This window comes from Bos taurus, chromosome 15, assembly GCF_002263795.3.
Source record: "Bos taurus isolate L1 Dominette 01449 registration number 42190680 breed Hereford chromosome 15, ARS-UCD2.0, whole genome shotgun sequence".
Lineage (NCBI taxonomy): Eukaryota > Metazoa > Chordata > Mammalia > Artiodactyla > Bovidae > Bos > Bos taurus.
Window position 1 is genome coordinate 45,244,644 of NC_037342.1, and position 20,079 is coordinate 45,264,722.

The window sequence follows — 20,079 nt, forward strand, 5'->3', positions numbered from 1 at the left end:
AGGGAGCATCACTACGAACAAAGCTAGTGGAGGGGATGGAATTCCAGTCGAACTATTTCAAATTCTGAAAGATGATGCTGTGAAAGTGCTGCACTCAATATGACAGCAAATTCAGAAAACTCAGCAGTGGCCACAGGACTGGAAAAGGTCAGTTTTCATTCCAATCCCAAAGAAAGACAATGCCAAAGAATGCTCAAACTACCACACAATTGCACTCATCTCACATGCTAGTAAAGTAATGCTGAAAATTCTCCAAGCCAGGCTTCAGCAATATGTGAACCGTGAACTTGCAGATGTTCAAGCTGGTTTTAGAAAAGACAGAGGAACGAGAGACCAAATTGCCAACATCCATTGGATTACTGAAAAATCAAGAGTTCCAGAAAAGCATCTACTTCTGCTTTATTGACTATGCCAAAGCCTTTGACTGTGTGGATCACAACAAACTGTGGAAAATTCTTCAAGAGATGGGAATACCAGACCACCTGACCTGCCTCTTGAGAAATCTGTGTGCAGGTCAGGAATCAACAGTTAGAACTGGACATGGAACAACAGTCTGGTTCCAAATCGGGAAAGGAGTTCGTCAAGGCTGTATATTGTCACCCTGCTTATTTACTTTATATGCAGAGTACATCATGTGAAATGCCAGGCTGGATGATGCACAAGCTGGAATCAAGATTGCTGAAAGAAATACCAATAACCTCAAATATGCAGATGACACCATCCTCATGGCAGAAAGCGAAGAAGAACTAAAAAGCCTCTTGATGAAAATGAAAGAGGAGAGTGAAAAAGTTGGCTTAAAGCTCAACATTCAGAAAACGAAGATCATGGCATCTGGTCCCATCACTTCATGGCAAATAGATGGGGAAACAGGGGAAACAGTGACAGACTTTTTTTCTTGGTGTTGGGGGGGGGTGGGCTCCAAAATCACTGCAGATGGTGACTGCAGCCATGAAATTAAAAGACGCTTCCTCCTTGGAAGAAAAGTTATGACCAACCTAGATAGCATAGTAAAAAGCAGAGACATTACTTTGCCAACAAAGGTCTATCTAGTCAAGGCTATAGTTTTTCCAGTAGTCATGTATGGATGTGAGAGTTGGACTATAAAGAAAGCTGTGCACTGAAGAATTGATGCTTTTGAACTGTGGTGTTGGAGAAGACTCTTGAGAGTCCCTTGGACTGCAAGAAGATCCAACCAGTCCATCCTAAAGGAAATCAGTCCTGAATATTCATTGGAAGACTGATGCTGAAGCTGAAATTCCAATACTTTGGCCACCTGATACAAAGAATTGACTCATTTGAAAAGACCATGATGCTGGGAAAGATTGAAGTTGGGAGAAGGGGACGACAGAGGATGAGATGTTTGGATGGCATCACCGACTCAATGGACATGAGTCTGAGTAAACTCCGAGAGTTGGTGATGGACAGGAAGGCCTGGCGTGCTGCAGTCCATGGGGTCACAAAGAGTCGGACACGACCGAGTGACTGAACTGAACTGAACATATAGCTGATTCTCTCATGTTGTACAGTAGAAACTAAGACAACATTGTAAAGCAATTGTATTCCAATAATAAAATTAAAAAAAAAAAAAAAAAAAACGAAAATCTTAAACACCCTTCAAACATTGTTCAATGGTTCTCAGTAGTTTCTTTTGTCAAGTTCAACCCTCTGAACTTGGCAAGCAAGATCTTTCACTATCTGGGTGCTACTGACCCTTCAGCCTTGCCCCCCCCGGCACTCTCCTGCCCCACACAGCCTCCACTCAGCCACCCCTGCAGATCTGTGTGTGCAAGTGCTACTTGCTTTTGATCTGTTGCCACTCTCGCTTGACTCGGCCTCTGCTTATCCTCTCTACTATGTTCGAAACTCAGATCAGAAGTCACCTCATTTGGGAAGACCTTTCTTATAAATGACCAAAGGAGCTTTTACAAGGATTACATGGAAAAGATACATGCAACGCTTGGCCTAAAGACGGCATTCAGCTGCTTATATTTTGTTTACCTGATGGAATTTTCTCATATTTGGGGCAGGCATAGTTAGCGCATAAAGTTTTTCTATTTTCAATGAAACCATCTCAGAATACAGCCTCTGAGGCATGGACTTGTCTCCCTCATTGTTTTTAATGAGATGGACTCATGCACAGGAAATTTTCCTTCTCATTTATGATTTTGTTGCTTGATACTTGTTATTTTCATTTGAGCTCCTAATCCTTATTCTTAATGGCCTGGAAGTGATTCTGATGGATCCTAAGATTGGAGATAAATATCTTGAATATATCAGCATCCCAACAGCACAAACAATAATAATTCACAGTAGTCCTTGGCCCTGAGGATTGGCTGTTGCCATTTCCAATTTTATATTGCTTCTTGGCACACTCTCCCTACTCCCAGGGCACTGAGAGAATCCACCCACCTGCCACTCTCCATGGAAGGATGGGACCACACACCTCTACCAAACTAAGCCCTTTCTGGGTTGACTTCTGACACCATCGCCCTGATCTTCTATGGAGGTTTTAGGAACTCTCTGAAAAAGGGAAAGCTGCTTTCTGAGAATACATTTTCCTTTGGATACCTGTTCCTTGATAAGATTTCTCTCCCAGCACGTGCCCACAAGAGCACATACCCAGTTCTTACTTGGTCGGTCTCCCTACCTGTGTGAGGTCTGTGTTCTGAAAGTCCCCAGAAGGGGTGGTAAAGATGTGGCTCTCTTACTTGCATTTAGTAGCATCCGGATCCTTTGGTCTTCCTCAGCCTCTTGGACTAGCTTTTCTGCCAGCACCTTGTCCTCTGACTCTACACACGCGTCAGCTTCCCGCAGGTACTCCAGGTAGTCGATCTCCCGCTGGGCGCGCTCCACTCGCAGCGCCAGGTTGTGGACCGCGCTCTTGTACTCACTTGTGTAGGTGTGACATTGTCCCAACATAATGGAGATGTTTTTCGAGAACTCTTGGAAATCTTGAATGTATGCTCTCGTTGCTTGGGTACATTTCTGCAGTCCTTGCTTCAGTCAGAAAATAAATTCTCAAATTATTTCCAGTTATTTAAATTCCCAAGTAATGTCAATAACTCTTATTCATAGAAACAGACTTTTAAAATACAAACAGCTAAAAGGGGGTGAAATTAAAAAAAAAAATCACCCATAATTCCTTAACTCAAAGAACTATTGAAACTTTGGTGTACACATCTTTAGGTTTTCCTATGCATTTAGTCATACACGTATAAACATATGTTAATGTGATTTTGCTACATGTTTGTTTTATAACATATTTTTAATTTGCTGATATATTGTGAACATATTTCAATACAAATTAATATATATTTATACCATAATTTTAATAACATAATTCCATTAAATTGATTAGAGTCTTTCTAATGAACATTTGGGCTTCCCTGGTGGCTCAGATGGTAAAGAATCTGCCTGCAATGTGGGAGACCCAGGTTCGATCCCTGGGTTGGGAAGATCCCCTAGAGAAGGAAATGGTAACCCATTCTAGTATTCTTGCCTGGAGGATCCCATGGACAGAGGAGCCTGGTGGGCTACAGTCCATGGGGTGCAAAGAGTCAGATGCGACTGGGCGACTGACATACACATAAACATAACAGACATTTACATAGTTTTCAATGATCCGCCACTCAAACAATGGTGAAGAAAATCTTTATCTTTATACATTTAAACTTCTCTGATTATTAGCTTAGGATACATTTCCAGATGTAAGCTCCATCCCCAGCACCTGGCACATAGTCACACTTAATATGAACTTACTGAATAAAAGAATAAGTTAAGGGGTCTTCCCTGGTGGTCCAGTGGTTAGGACTCTGCCTGCCATTGCAGGGACACAGGTTCAATCCTTGGTCCAGGAAGATTCCACATGCCATGGAGCAACTACGCCCATGTGCCACAGCTACTGAGCCTGCTTGCTAGAGCCCTGGAGCCGCAACTCCTGGGCCCACGTGCGGCAAGTACTGAGGCTGGCTCACTGTGAGCCTGTGCTCGACAAGAGAAGCCACCACAGCAAGAAGCCCGAGCACGGCAATGAAGAGTGGTCCCCACCAGCTCCAACCAGAGAAAAGCCGTGCAGAGCAACAAAGATCCAGAGCAGCCAAAGATAAATAGCTTAAAAAAATATTTTTTAAAAAAAGGAATAAGTGAATGAAGGAAATGGGATGGGTTTCTGGATCAGGATGTATACTTAAAGACCATCTGGTGGTTTACCAAAATGCTCTCCACAAAAGCTGTAAAAATATATACTTTGAACAGCAGGATGTAAGACTGTTCAGTGAAGAATGAAAGAGAGATTGAGAGAGAGAAAGGTGTGTGAGAGGGAGGGAGAGAGACAGAGATAGAAACAGAGAGGATGAGAGGGAAAGAGAGAGAGGAGAGAGAAATTGCCTAAATCTATCCTCTTTTATTCTTACCCCACCCCCACCCCACACACCCCTGGATGTGGGATCGCATCACTTTGCACGTGTTTGCCTGGCCAACAGTGGAGCCACCCAGGGCTTGGCTTCCTCCTGAGGTCACCACAGTCAGGGTGGGAAGACCTACATGAATCACACCCTCTTCTTTTCAGTCCAAGTTCATAGCTATGAACATATCCATCTGTACTCAATACCCTTGTCTGCAGGCAGACTCAAGTCTTGTGGAAAGCTTGCAGGGATGAGACTGGCACTGAACCCCAAGGCAGGGCTGCGGCAAATGAAGAGGGACCACAGCTGAGCGTAATTCAGGCACACGTAAGAAAGTGAGATCGGGAAGGTCTCTGAGGAGAGAACCAGTGAGGCAGCGGCAAGAGGCCATTGGCCTGGGAACATTCCATCTGTGGCTCTCAGGCCTCGGATCACAGAACCTCAGAAACCCAGTGCAGCCTGCTCTGAGGAAGTGTTCTACCCTGGAATAGAACACTTAGTTCTATTTCAACCAAATAGTTTGGACTTAAAGAGTTTTCAGGAAATGTAGAAACGAAATACCAGAGATAAGCGTGTCTTTCAGAGAAGGGAAATAATTTATCAAAATTTAACTTGTACAAAAGCCAGGCGGGACATAAGAAATAGCTGATGTCCATGCCAGGGTGTGTTAAAGGCTAGGACAGAGGGTTACATTTGCCCCAGGGAGTCTGTCTCTGCTGCAAAAATGTTGGGTTTTGCAAATTTTAATGAAGTGGCAGCTACAACACTTGGGAAAAAGGCCCTGAAACTTCCTCTCTAACACTGCTGAAACCTGCTCATTTCTAAAACCAAAGCCAGTTCAGCAAAAGAAGCACGAGCTTCTCAGGAAGCCAATATCATGACTGTTTACAGTGACCTGAAGTCTCACCATTAAAAGATACAAAGAAAACTAAAATGTGCTGTCCTCCTGATATAGTAAAACATGAAGAAAACATGACCAAAATGTTTAATTTTCCTATTTTAAAAACTGAGCAATTGAATAATAACATTTTAGACATTTACCACCATGCCAGGCAAGGTTCTAAGTGGAATTAATTTATTAAATCTTCTGAATATTAGTAAGAGGTAAATTCTATTAATAGCCCCATTTTACAGATGAGAGAAACTGCCAGATCAGGTAACAGAGAAAACTGCTCAAGAAACCACTAGACAATGAAAAATATTCAGTGTACCCTTAGCAGTCTTATCATTCACTATCTGGAAAAACACATCCCAGTAGGTAGGGAAGCATGGATAAGAAAAAGTGACTTCTGGGAGGCAGGTTCCCTGGGTCAGGGGCATGGATGCCACCTACCTCCAAGACTTGAAAGCGCTGATAGATATAGTGCACCATGGCCGGGTCCTGGGCGCGTTGCGGTGGGGGCAGGAAGGCCATGAAGACCAGAGCCCTGAAAATGCAAGCTCGCCTAAGAGCCAGCATCATCCTGCAAACCACCCAGGACGGGAATCTCTTCTGCTGCTGCTTCTTGAAGAAGACTCAAGGGTTAGGGTGGTGGTCTCCTGCTTTCTAGCCGCTGCTGAGAAAATCCTCCAAAAACAGCCGGACAGCAAAGTCTGCTAGTTACTCCCTCTGATGCGTGATCTCACTTTGCAAACTGGTGATCAAGTCCAGCTGTTGGCAAGTCGTCCCTGGAGGCCTTGCAGGCCAACTCGGGGTAGAGAGTTCCCTGGGTCGAGCATCTGCTGCCATCACCTTTGACACATGGGGACCCTCTGCAGATAGTGGCTACCCCCTCTTCAGGCATGGGTGAGTGTGCATGGGGTGGGGAGGGGGGCCGGGAGGATTTCTCCCCTCTGCCCCGCTCTTTTCTTTTTACTTTTGCTTTCCTCCTCCCTAGAGAACTCTGCAGTCCAATCACAGCCCTGACCCCATACACACCACCCCCAACTTCTCAGAGCTGGACTCCCATTTTAGTTTCTGGCCAAAATTCCCGAGATCCTTTTCCCAGAAATCCTGATGGGAGACCCCACCCCGCCTCCAGACTCTCTTTGCATTCCTGCAGCTCTTAAAGGCACAGCAAGGGAAAAAAAATGAAAGCTCTCTTACACCTCCGTCTTGGAGCAGGCAGGGCACAGGCCCCATTGCCCCTTGGGAAAGAGAGCTCCAATGGGCCACACACCTAGCCACCCAGGGAGATAGCTGAGGAATCTGAAATTCAAGCTCAGAAGAGTTTCATTAAGAACCAAACAATTGCTGATACAGGGGCACTTTCAGAGCCAAACTATCACTAACTCTTCCTTAGTGAGGAAGTCCTTGAGTTTTTTCACTCTCCAGTAGCAGAATTCCCTTCACCGGAAGCAACAAGCCAGCCATACAAAGGACTCAACTCACATTCTTAGTACAAAGTGGTAAATTCTTTCGATTTTTTGCCTTTTCTGTTCAGGCCTACTTATTTTAACCTCTCCTTCTCTGTGGTTGGGTCCAGGATACTCATGGTTCTTTCTCAATCACCAAACAAAGTGGAGAAGGTTGGGGCATCTTTGAGAAGTGAAAAGAACTCTGACCAGGAGTCAGAGACCTGGGTTTGTATTTGATCCCCGCAAGAGACACTAAAAGAATTTTCCAGCATTGCCCCTGCATGTCCTTGTTCCCACTAGTTGTTCCTCTACCTCTCTTTCAAGTGACTTTAGCCCCTAACTGTCCCTCCTCACCCTCTTGGTATCATCGCAGACAACAGTTCCTCATCCTTAAGAACGATCCCTATTTCTAAGAACTATCTTTGACAACGTTCAGGCCCCTATGTCTGCGGATGTAAGTGTACTAAGTCACGTCATGTAAGGGGATGTGAGTACTGTGGGATTTTGGTGTCTTTGGGATGAAGGACAGGGAATGGGCTGGTCCTAGAACAAATTCTCTGTGGACATCAAGAGGCAAAGAAATTCTCTGAAATAGATGAAATTCTGCTCACCCTTCCTCTTAAATTCTCATTAAAAATACTGCCCGCTCAGCCTCCTTCCCCAAGTAAGAAGGCTCTTTTGGAAAACTCTCATACTTGCCTTTTTAAAATAAAGTTTTATGTCAACAGTGTCTGGTTGATTTTCTTGATGAATGCCTCAACTCCTAACTGTGAGATAGTGAACTAAGATGGATAAGATCCAGCGGAGGTGAAACACAATTTTTAGGAGGCGGCATTTTCCTGGGGTACACTTTTTCTTGGTTTTCTATAGCATGGTTACATTATTTTTACAATGAAATATACATTCAATTTGGAGAAGGAAATGGCAACCCACTCCAGTGTTCTTGCCTGGAGAATCCCAGGGACGGGGGAGCCTGGTGGGCTGACGTCTATGGGGTCGCACAGAGTTGGACACAACTGAAGAGACTTAGCAGTAACAGCAGCATACATTCAATACTAGAGGCTTTCCAGAGGGCACAGTGGTAAAGAATCTGCCTGCCAATCCAGGAAATGAAAGAGATGCGGGTTCGATCCCTGGTTGGGAGCATCCCCTGGAGTAGAAAATGGCAGCTCACTCCAGTAATTTTGCCTGGGAAACTCTATGGACAGAGGAGCCTGATGGGCTACAGTCCATGGGGCCATAAAGAGTTAGACAAGACTGAGCATGGATGCACACACATATATTCAACACTAATGGCATGTGGAGGATTACTGGAGACTCAGAACGAAGCAAGAGGCCTTATTGTACTATGTGTCCTTGGGCTGCTTCCAGGGCTGCCCTTGTCCACATGCCTCTGAAAGGAGCTCCAAAGAGCTTGGCCTCAGAGGCCCTTAGTTCAGTCCTGGCAGACACTCCCGCTCTGCCCCACACGCTCTCTCCTCATTCACCTGCTTCATAGAGACACACCTGGCCTCTGACCTCTAACTGCCCACACCTGGTCTTGCTTGGTGATTTTACTCTCGTGATTCCCAAGGCAGTAAAGTCTGCAGCTGGAACCCCTAACCCATTAGGATTGATGAGCCATGAGGCAGAACCAGAATGGAAACCCTCATGTTCTTATGACCAGAAATCTCACAAAGGAAAATTAAACTCACTTCAGAGATAATCACAGCTTTGACTGATATACAGTGGCCAACCGTGGCCTTTCTTATTCAGAGCAGACCTTAACTCAATGGAAAGAAAAGATGGCCTGGTGCCCTCAGCCTGCTGTTGGGATAAAATCATTCATTTGGCCCTTCTGCCTCCCTTACATTTAATCTCTGGCCTTGATCACTGCTGCAATCTCCTTAGGAAGGACAGTGGCCAAGCACAGTGACTCCCTTTTCTCCTTTGCAACTGAAGACCCCCTGGAGAAGGCAATGGCACCCCACTCCAGTATCCTTGCCTGGAAAATCCCATGGACAGAGGAGCCTGGTGGGCTGCAGTCCATGGGGTTGCAAAGAGTCGGGCAGGACTGAGAGACTAACACTTGTGTGTGTGACACTTGTGATCCTCTGCTCTCCTGCCCTGGTATCCTGAGAGAGGAAACTTAAGCCCTTGACAATTACGACCATGTCCCCAGTGTGGCTGGATCTGAGTCACTAGTCCTTGACCTGTAAGCCCAGCCCTGAGTTGCTATTTTTCCTTAAGGGACAAGTCAGAACTGGACACATCAACGCCCAGCCTAACCAGCCCACTGAGGCTGATCTCACTCAGCTTCCCAGTCCTCCTGGAATTCTTTGCTATCTTCATCACTGGTGGTCCTTTGGCTTGGTGCCTCCATATTAACTGACCCTACTGATTTCTAGAGCCTTCATGCATTGGAGAAGGAAATGGCAACCCACTCCAGTGTTCTTGCCTGGAGAATCCCAGGGACGGGGTAGCCTGGTGGGCTGCCGTCTCTGGGGTCGCACAGAGTCGGACACGACTGAAGTGACGCAGCAGCAGCAGGAGCCCTACTCCCTGCACCCTCCACTTTACTGAGAGGTGCTGGCTGGCTCTGGGAAAGTCTGTACGGAGGAGAACGTATATTCTTGGGAAGGCAGAGGCCAACTCAACAGCACCCCATCTGGGATACTAGAATTCATCATTTGGCTCTGAACAGGAAATCTCTCTTCTCTTTTTTCCCCTGGTTTTCCCTTTTATCTTTTATTCACCACTCCTGTTCCCCCACCCCCAATAGCTCATTGCCTTAAAATCATCCTCCAACCTTCCAACCTTTTACAACTAACTGCATTGTTTCCTGCTTGACTGAGTGGAGTGGTCTCTAATTACCTATGTCTCTTCAGATAAAACATTGGCTGCTTTTATGCCAAAAGGAAAGTGCTTGAAAATGTGACCTCAAGCCAACCCCTTGTGGGGAGGAAGAAATTTTTCTCTATCCTTCTAGGTTCTTCTGGCTGGTTCTGAGAATTAAATTGACATGAGACAGATTAATAGGAGAAAATCAAACAAAAAATTTAAAAATATATGTACATATGTGTATATGGGAGAAAACCCCAGGAAAACAGAGTAACTCACCAAAACGACTGAAGCTCTTACCTTAAATACCATCTTCAGCTAAAGACAAAAGTGGTTGTGTAGTGATTTAGGACTTCAAAAGGGAGGAAGGCAATATACATAGAGATGAACAAGCAAGTGTTTGGTAAACAAACGTTTGCTGGGCTTTGTAGAGACACTGGGCCACACAGAGGGATTTTAACAAATTTTCCTAGATTGCTTCCTATTTACACACCTAGTTCATACTTCCTTATCTATGGCCATAGCTCCCTTCCTGGAAGAGGTCCTCTATCTACATGCTTTTAGGCAATTAGGGCAAGTCAAATGATCTTTCAGTATCACAGTAATCCAAGTCTATGTCCCGACCAGTAATGTGAAGAAGCTCAAGTTGAATGGTTCTATTAAGACTACAAGACCTTCTAGAACTAACACCTGAAAAAGACGTCCTTCTCATTATAGGGGACTGGAATGCAAAAGTAGGAAGTCAAGAAACACCTGGAGTAACAGGCAAATTTGGCCTTGGAGTACAGAATGAAGCAGGGCAAAGGCTAATAGTTTTGCCAAGAGAACACACTGGTCATAGCAAACACTCTCTTCCTACAACACAAGAGAAGACTCTACACACGGACATCACCAGATGGTCAATAGAAAAATCAGATTGATTATATTCTTTGCAGCCAAAGATGGAGAAGCTCTATACAGTCAGCAAAAACAAGACCTGGAGCTGACTGGCTCAGATGATGAACTTCTTACTGCAAAATTCAGACTTAAATGGAAGAAAATAGGAAAAACCACTAGACCATTCAGGTATGTGAGTGAGTGAAGTCACTCAGTCATCTTCAACTCTTTGTGACCCCATAGACTGTAGCCCACCAAGCTCCTCCATCCATGGAATTTTCTAGGCAAAAGTACTAGAGTGCATTGCCATTACCTTCTCCAAGGGATCTTCCCGACCAAGGAATCGAAACCTGGGTCTCCTGCATCGTGGGCAGACACTTTACCGTCTGAGCCACCAGGGAATCCCTCAAATCCCTTCTGATTATACAGTGGAAGTGACAAATAGATGCAAGGGATTAGATCTGATAGAGTGCCTGAAGAACTATGGACGGAGGTTCGTGACATGGTACACAAGGCAGGGATCAAGACCATCCCCAAGAAAATGAAATGCAAAAAGGCAAAATGGTTGTCTGAGGAGGCCTTACAAATAGCTGTGAAAAGAAGAGAAGGGAAAGGCAAAGGAGAAAAGGAAAGATATACCCATTTGAAGGCAGAGTTCCAAAGAAAAACAAGCAGAGACAAGAAAGCCTTCCTCAGGGATCAATGCAAAGAAATAGAGGAAAACAATAGAATGGGAAGGACTAGAGATCTCTTCAAGAAAATTAGAGATACCAAGGGAACATTTCATGCAAAGATGGACACAATAAAGGACATAAATGGTATGGACCTAACAGAAGCAGAAGATATTAAGACAAGGTGGCAAGAATACACAGAAGAACTATACAAAAAAGATCTTCAAGACCCAGATAATCACGATGGTGTGATCCCTCACCTAGGGCCAGACATCCTGAAATGTGAAGACAAGTGGGCGTTAGGAAGCATCACTCAAACAAAGCTAGTGGAGGTGATGGAATTCCAATTGAGCTATTTCAAATCCTAAAAGATTATGCTGTGAAAGTGCTGCACTCAATATACCAGCAAATTTGGAAAACTAAGCAGTGGCCACAGGATTGGAAAAGGTTAGTTTTCATTCCAATCCCAAAGAAAGGCAATGCCATAGAATGCTCAAACTACCACACAATTGCACTCATCTCACACCCTAGTAAAGTAATGCTCAAAATTCTCTAAGCCAGGCTTCAACAGTACGTGAACTGTGAACTTCGAGATATTCAAGTTGATTTTAGAAAAGGCAGAGGAACCAGAGATCAAATTGCCAACATCCACTGGATCATTGAAAAAGCAAGAGAGTTCCAGAAAAACATCTATTTCTGCTTTATTGACTATGCCAAAGCCTTTGACTGTGTGGACCACAACAAACTGAAAAAGTCTTAAAGAGATGGGAATATCAGACCACCTGACCTGCCTCTTGAGAAGTCTGTTTGCAGGTCAAGAAGCAACAGTTAGAACTGGACATGAAACAACAGACTGGTTCCAAACAGGAAAAGAAGTTCGTCAAGGCTGTATATTGTCACCCTGCTTATTTAACTTATATGCAGAGTACATCATGAGAAACCCTGGGCTGGATGAAGCACAAGCTGGAATCAAGACTGCTGGAAGAAATATTAATAACCTCAGATATGCAGATGACACCACCCTTCTGGCAGAAAACTGAGAACAACTAAGGAGCCTCTTGATGAAAGTGAAAGGAGCATGAGAAAGTTGTCTTAAAACTCAACATTCAGAAAACGAAGATCATGGCATCTGGTCCCATCACTTCATGGCAAATAGATGGGGAAACTGTGACAGACTTTATTTTTGGGGCTCCAAAGTCACTGTACACGGTGACTGAAGCCATGAAATTAAAAGATGTTTGCTCCTTGGAAGAAAAGTTATGAACAGCCTAGACAGTGTATTAAAAAGCAGAGATATTACTTTTTATTTATTTATTTTTTTTGCTAGTAAACAACTTAGTCTTTTATTTGCCCAAGGGCAGCTGTCGCAGGCACTGAGGCCCTAAGACTTCAGAAGGGATGGGGGTTGGGGGAGCCATCCTGCCTTCCAGGTGCTGCCTGCCCTATCCTGCTTCCTGCAGGAGATGGGAGAGTAGATAAAGTGCACCCTTGTGCTGTCCAGTATTTCCTCAATTTTGTGTGTCAGTCGCTCAGTCATGTCCGACTCTGAGACCCCATGGACTATAGCCCATCAGGCTCCTCTGTCCAAGGGATTCTCCAGGCAAGAGTACTGGAGTGGGTTGCCATTTCCTTCTCCATAAAAAAGCAGAGATATTAATTTACCAGCAAAGGTCCATCTAGTCAAAGCTATGGTTTTTCCAGTAGTCATGTATGGATGTGAGTTGGACTACAAAGAAAGCTGAGTGCTGAAGAATTGATGCTTTTGAACTGTGGTGTTGGAGAAGACTCTTGAGAGTTTCTTGGACTGCAAGGAGATCCAACCCATCCATCCTAAAGGAAATCAGTCCAGAATATTCATTGGAAGGACTGATGCTGAAGCTGAAACTCCAATACTTTGGCCACCTGATGCAAAGAACTGAATCATTGGAAAAGACTCTGATACTGGGAAAGGGTGGGAGGAGAAGGGAATGACAGAGGATGAGATGGTTGGATGGCATCACCGACTCAATGGACGTGAGTTTGAGTAAACTCTAGGAGTTGGTGATGGACAGGGAGTCCTGGCATGCTGCAGTCCATGGGGTCACAAAGAGTCAGACATGACTGAGTGACTGAACTGAGGCTGAAATGGTCTTTCTGAGTCTTTTGGGACCTTAAAAACAATCAGCTTAAGTGGAACTTCAGTGGTGGTCCAGTGGTCAGTACTCCACGCTTCTGCTGCGTGGGTTCCAGCCCTAGTCAAGGAGCTAAGTTTGGGTGGTGCAGCCTGAAAATCAAAACAATCAGCCTAAATTAATCCTCTTGTCAAAGTGACACAATTTGGGGCAGCAAATTCTGCTCCTCTATACCCTCTTACTTTAGCTCTTATCATCCCCCACATTAATCCTCTACAAGAGCCACATCTAATTTCCCCAACATTCTCTATGAAATTTAAGACTTCTAGTTTTCCTACCACCTCCTCACCTCCATCCCAGGCAGAAAAACCTCCTCATTTACCTGTTTCCAGGGGCATGTTGAAGTCTGAATCTCGGCAATTTGAGAGGAAGGTTCATTTGGTCATGGGTTCCCTGATGGGGAGACGTGGGCTGGCTGCCCCTGGGGTGGCAGGGAGGAAGGAGGAGGAAAAGAAACATAGGCGTGTCATGGGCTGAACTGTGTGCCCCTGTGACCTTCAGATGTTAAAGTCCTAGCTGATTAGTGCCTGAGAATATGACTGCACTTGGAGACAGAGCCTCTAAAAGGGTAATGAGGTCACTAGGGTGGACCCTAATCTAATCTCACAGTGTCCTAATAAAAAGAGGAAACTTGAACCTAAAAAGAGACACCAAGTAAGAAGGAGGCCACCTGCAAGCCAAGGAGAGAATCCTCGGAGGAGACCAAACCTCTTGACGCTTTGAACCTGAACTTCTGGTCCCAGAACTGTGAGAAGTAATTTCCTGTTTTTTAAGCTCCCCAGTTTGTGGTACTTTGTTACGGTAGCCCCAGCAAATTAATGAGCATGCACTGAGTTGCTGAGGAAGCAATATGAGGACAGAAATGAGACAAACTGCAGTGGAGGTCTGCAGGATGCTCTCAATAAGTAAATTGATAAGGGAAGCGGTCCTCTATGTTCGTTCTTTGAGGTAATTAGGGGCAAGGTCAAAGGTTCTTCTTGAGTCTTGGGCCTTGATTGCTTTTAACTTGAAATAATCCAAATGCCAAAGAGCTTTTAGGGTGGCAAATTTTGCTCCCCTACGAATGCAAGACATTTCTGGGGCTGTATTCTCCAGAACAATACCTGTGGGAGGATGAATGGAGCATGAGTGGGCAAAGAGAGAAGTTAAACTGCAATGCAGCTGCAACACAGGCCCCAACCGATCCCACAAGGAGTTCTGGCCCTAGACGGGTCCTTCAGATGTGTCCTGCAAAGAGGCCAGGGGCCAATGCCTTCGCAGCCCACACCGAGCACTCAGTGGTGAGGGCTGTTCCTGGGAAGGGAGCGTATACAGCCTCAAGTGCAGCAGCTTCCTCTGGCTGAGGACAAGGCCTGGAGAAGGACTCAGCTGTGAGCCGTCAGTGGCAACACTCACACAACTCAGAGAATGAGTGTCCTTATCCTGAAGGGTAGGTTTGGGCAACATGCCATAGCACCCACTTCAGGAGGATAAGCAGAGGCCAGACTTTGCCACGTTTGTAAGACATACACACCAGATATTTTAATGCTATGGGGAGAAGAATGAGAGAAAATTAGAGCTTCAAGGAAGTGGGTTATACAAATAGATCTGTATTTCAGAGAGACCTCTCTGGAGGCTCAGTTTGGTTCAGTTCAGTTGCTCAGTCGTGTCTGACTCTTTGCGACCCCATGAATCGCAGCACACCAGGCCTCCCTGTCCATCACCAACTCCCGGAGTTCACTCAAACTCACGTCCATCGAGTCAGTGATGCCATCCAGCCATCTCATCCTCTGTCGTCCCCTTCGCCTCCTGCCCCCAATCCCTCCCAGCATCAGAGTCTTTTCCAATGAGTCAACTCTTTGCATGAGGTGGCCAAAGTACTGGAGTTTCAGCTTTAGCATCAGTCCTTCCAAAGAACACCCAGGACCGATCTCCTTTAGAATGGACTGGTTGGATCTCCTTGCAGTCCAAGGGACTCTCAAGAGTCTTCTCCAACACCACAGTTCAAAAGCATCAATTCTTCAGCGCTCAGCTTTCTTCACAGTCCAACTCTCACATCCATACATGACCACAGGAAAATCCATAGCCTTGACCAGACGGACCGTTGTTGGCTAGGTTAAAGCAACAAGACTGAATTCAAGGTGGGAGATGAGGACGCTGTAGTGGCTCATGGAGAGATCATGAGGGCCAGAATCAAAGTAGTGTCATCGGAGTGAGAGACAAATGGATGTTGTGGTATTGTGATTGATGATAAGAAATACATACATTCAGTCTTCCATCACTGTTCCTGGTTCAGAGATCCTAAAATCCTTGGAGGGTTTTTTTTTTTTTTTTTTTTAATGAGAGCCATGAAAGTGTCTTTTGTTATGTATGAGGTGGCTTTGGAAATCACCTAAGGATGGGGGCTGGTTGTTGGTGGAGCCGATCTTGTGATTAAAGTGTTGAAATTCTCGCTTCTATCCCCTTATCTGGGAGAGGGAAGAGGGGCTGGAAGTTGACGTTAGTCACCGATGGCACCACCAACTCAATGCACATAAGTCTGAGCAAGCTCTGGGAGATGGTGAAGGACAGGGAAGCCCGGGGTGCTGCAGTCCATGGGGTCACGAAGAGTCACACACACTGAGCCACTGAAAAACAAAAGCCAATGGCCAATGATTTAATCAACCATGTCTCTGTAATGAGGCCTCTAGGAAATCCTAAAAGGAGAAAGAGTTCAGAGAGCTTCCTGGCTGGTGAACATGTGGAGATTGAGGAGAGGCTGACCCAGAGAGCAGGGAAGGGCCACGTCCTTTCCCCACGCCTTGCACTCTGCACCACTTCCATCTGACTGCTCCTGAGTTACATCCTTTTATAAAACACATGTCATCTAGTAAAATGTTTCTCTGAGTTCTGTGAGCTGCTCCAGAAAATTAAGCAAACTCAAGAAGGTGATTGTGGGAACCACTGATTGATAGCCAGATGGTCAGAAGCACAGGTGACGTGACAACCTGGACTTGTGACTGGCATCTGAAGTGGGACAGTCCTGTGGGACTGAGGCCTGAACCTATGGGACTTGACCCTACTCCCAGGTAGATGGTATCAGAATTGAATTGGAGGATACCTGGCTGATGCTGGAGAATTGGTGGTATGGGGGAGATAACATGCATTGTAAAGAACATCAAAGAACTGCAGAAGTCTTTGAGAAATATTAGAATATAGAATCAACAGAACTTGGTTCCTGACCAAATGAGGGGTAAGGAGAGGGGGGAGTCAGGCTGATGGCCAGATTCTGCATTGTTTCCAACAGCCTCCACGCAGACCCCTCTAGTCTACACTCAGACAGCAGACAGGGTGATGGAGACAGTCTGCAAACCTCATTATGTAATTCTGCTGTTTTGAAGCCCTGGCTGTCTGCCTATTCCTCCTTAATAAATTCCTCAGGCTCAGGGAAGGCTTTGCAAGTAAGTTACCCCTGAACGAAGATCTATAGCTGAAGTAGAAAGTAGGCCAAGGAGTGGGGGTGAGTGAGGTACCCTTCTGGTAGAGGTAGTGCAGATAGCCATTTAAGAATAGCTCTGGCCAGCAAGACACCTCTCAGGCTTGAGCATGCCTCTTTGGGATCTGATTTCTGCTACTCTGCTTGTGTTTGCCATAGGTTTCCCACTCAGCCCTTAGAACCTTGTGCAGACATACAACCCTGCTTAGACTAACTCCTAAAAGAAAGAAAGGCACCTTTCCTCTTGAGCTGGGCTCAGAACTGCCTCCAGAACTGGTCCCTTATCTAAACCATGCTCACTCCCATCTGGCAGCCAGGACATGCCACCTAGCAGGCTCTCTGAAAGACACGTGGAAATTCACACGGATGATGTACAAACATCAGCTCCATTACAGACACCCATGCCCACTTCATGGATTTTAGCACTGACTTAAAATCTTATTTTATTTTGAAGGGCTCAGGGCCTTCCACCCCCCAGAAAGCTGGACAGATGTGAGCCCATTTCACTGTGGTTCAACACAGCCCACAAGCCTACAAAGACTGAGCCCTAGTCGTGTCAGTTTTAAAAGCCATGCATTGCTAAGGACACAAAGCTTCATTTCTCTATCCTTGCTGGGGAATGAGATATTCTTCATAAGCCAATTTTCAGAAAGCACAAATTTTTTCTTTCCTTGGAAAATGTAAAAATATTTTGAACCTTAAATATTTTCATGGAAATCTTCCCAACTATCTTTCAAATATTTATAGCCATTCGTTATTTTCTTTAAAAGCCAATTATTATTTTCTTAACAACATAAGATGACATTATGAAGATTAGCTATCATACTGTGTACAGGGGTCTCTCAGAGATTAAGGTATGTTGAGGCATTTGCTTTGGTACTTACTGGATAAGGACAACTGGGATTTTTAGTTCTAGGGTCTGCTTTTTATATTTTATCTTTTTCCCTTTCCTTCTCTGACTCACCCAATCCTTTTAGAAAAAAACTGGCTCATTATCATGCTGGTACCCTCAAATACTTTGACCACCTGATGTAAAGAGCCAATTCATTGGAAAGATTGCTGGGAAAGATTGAAGGCAAAAGGAGAAGAAGATGGGAGAGGATAACATGGTTGGATAGCATCACAAACTCAATGAACATGAATTTGAGCAAACTCCTGGAGATAGTAGAGGACAGAGGAGCCTAGCAGAACATGGGGTCTCAAAGAGTCAGACACAACTTAGCGACTAAACACAACCTTCAAGGCATGTGAAATAGTCTGGGATTATTTAAACTCAGGCTTCACAAAATATTTGAGGCTACTTCCTAATTGTACTACTTAGCTTCTCTGCATCTCCCCGTCTCCTGGGCTCATGATCTGTTTCTGTAACTCCTTCTGGCTCTGCCTTGTAATAGAATCTAGAACTGGATTGGGGCTCATTATTCTGATTTCAGTCTTAGCACCTTTCTAGACTTTGGTGTCTAGTATCTTTACTCCAGGTTCATGCCTTAGTAGTGGGTAAGGGGGACCCAACTGAGTGACCCCAGTAGAGTCCTTTGGGACCTGCTCAGATAGGCTAACTTCGGAATCTCACTCTGTTCTCTCTCACTGTCTTCCAAGTGCTGCCCCAATACCATCTGCACTGCTCACCAATCTTTGCCCCAAGTTGCCCCAAGGAAACTCTGCCGGTTTTGACAGGCAGAGAAGGTCAGGAAGGACTTTTCAGGGTCTGAAGTTTGTTTTGTTTCCTCTTAGGCTAAATGGCAACCCATTCCAGTATTCTAGCCTGGAAAATTCCATGGGCAGAGGAGCCTGGCAGGCTATAGTCCATGGGGTCACAAAGAGTTGGACATGACTGAGTGACTATCACTCACTCACTGGGCTGTAAAGGATTCCCTGAATAGGGAGCATAAAACTCCAGAGGGTCTCCTACATTTCAAGAAGGAAACCATCTTCCTTTCTACCTCTGTTCCACTCTCAGAGAGACAGCAAAAGATAAATCTGAATCCTCGAGCCTCCATGATTGGAGGACGCTGGTCAAACCTTGAAAATGGAGGGGGGTACTGAATGAAGAGGGCAACTGAAATACCATATTGTCAAAAAATATCGGGGTTAGTACCTTTCAGTATACAAGAAAACCAGAGCTAGAATCCTTCAGAGGCTGGTTTTAGTGCCAAAAAAGGACAGTGCATGCGTGTGTGGGCGCTCAGTCGTGTCCTACTCTTTGTGACTCTATGGACTGTAGCCCGCCAGCCTCCTCTGTCCATGGAATTTTCCAAGTATTCCAAGAATACTGGAGTGGGTTGCCACTTCTCCCTCCAGGAAAAAGAATGTTAAGCATAGTTTATAATAAGCATGCTAAGGGATGGCTGCATGAAGCCAATCCCTTTTATTGAAGCCAATGTGCTATGAAAATAAGAGGACATGACCTTGCCCTCAAGGAGCTTATAATTTACTAGCACTCACACATACCCACACTCACTAACCCACCCACCCACTTAGCAATATAAAAGAATCCAGTTGTGAAGATGGGGGTTGGTGGCTCAGTCGCTCAGTTGTGTCTGACTCTTCTTGGCCCCATAGACTGTAGCCTGCCAGGCTCCTCTGCCCATGGAATTTTCCAAGCAAGAATACTGGAGGGGGTTGCCATTTCCTACTCCAGGGGACTTTCCTGACCCAGGGATCGAATCCCCATCTCCTGTGGCTCCTGCATTGCAGGCAGATTCTTTACCGCTGGGCCACCAGGTAAGCCTGATGATGTGGGTTTCAGTTCAGTCACTCAGTCGTGTCTGACTCTTTGCGACCCCATGGACTCTAGCATGCCAGGCTTCCCTGTCCATCACCAACTCCTGGAGTTTATTCAAACTCATCTCCATTGAGTCAGTGATGCCATCCAACCATCTCATGCTCTGTCATCCCCTTCTCTGACTGTCTTCAATCTTTCCCAGCATCAGGGTCTTTTCCAATGAGTCAGTTCTTCGCATCAGATGGTCAAACTATTGGAGTTTCAGCTTTAGCATCAGTCCTTCCAATGAATATTCAGGACTGATTTCCTTTAGGATGGACTGGTAGGATCTCCTTGCAGTCCAAGGGACTCTTAAGAGTCTTCTCCTTGTATGTAAATATGATGAGCTTGGGTGACTTGAAACAGCCTCTTCCTTTCTTAAGTTCTGTGATTTCCCCTCCACGTATTAATTTTCATGTTAATTTGCTTTTCTCATCTTTTCAAATCTTTGGATTATGTGAAAAGGAAGGAGGTGGAAATGAAGCCATAGGAAGTGGCCACAGAAACTAACTGCCATTTCAGGATGTAATAAAAAGGAACAGACACATTGCAGAAGGGACTTAAATTAGACAGTAAGAAGAGT

The 20,079-nt window shown here is 45.1% G+C and overlaps 1 protein-coding gene across 2 annotated transcripts in view; it reads right to left on the reverse strand.

Annotated features, from left to right (window-relative positions):
- Positions 1-6,263, reverse strand: part of OLFML1 (olfactomedin like 1) — a 30,565-nt gene extending 24,302 nt beyond the window's left edge. Inside the window, 2 exon segments of one of the 2 annotated variants that reach the window (NM_001035385.2) lie at positions 2,709-2,997; positions 5,737-6,263. In NM_001035385.2, coding sequence (NP_001030462.2) covers positions 2,709-2,997; positions 5,737-5,865 — 418 coding nt within the window. In that variant the 5' untranslated portion in view covers positions 5,866-6,263. 2 annotated transcript variants of the gene reach the window in all.
- Between the last annotated feature and the right edge of the window lie 13,816 nt (positions 6,264-20,079).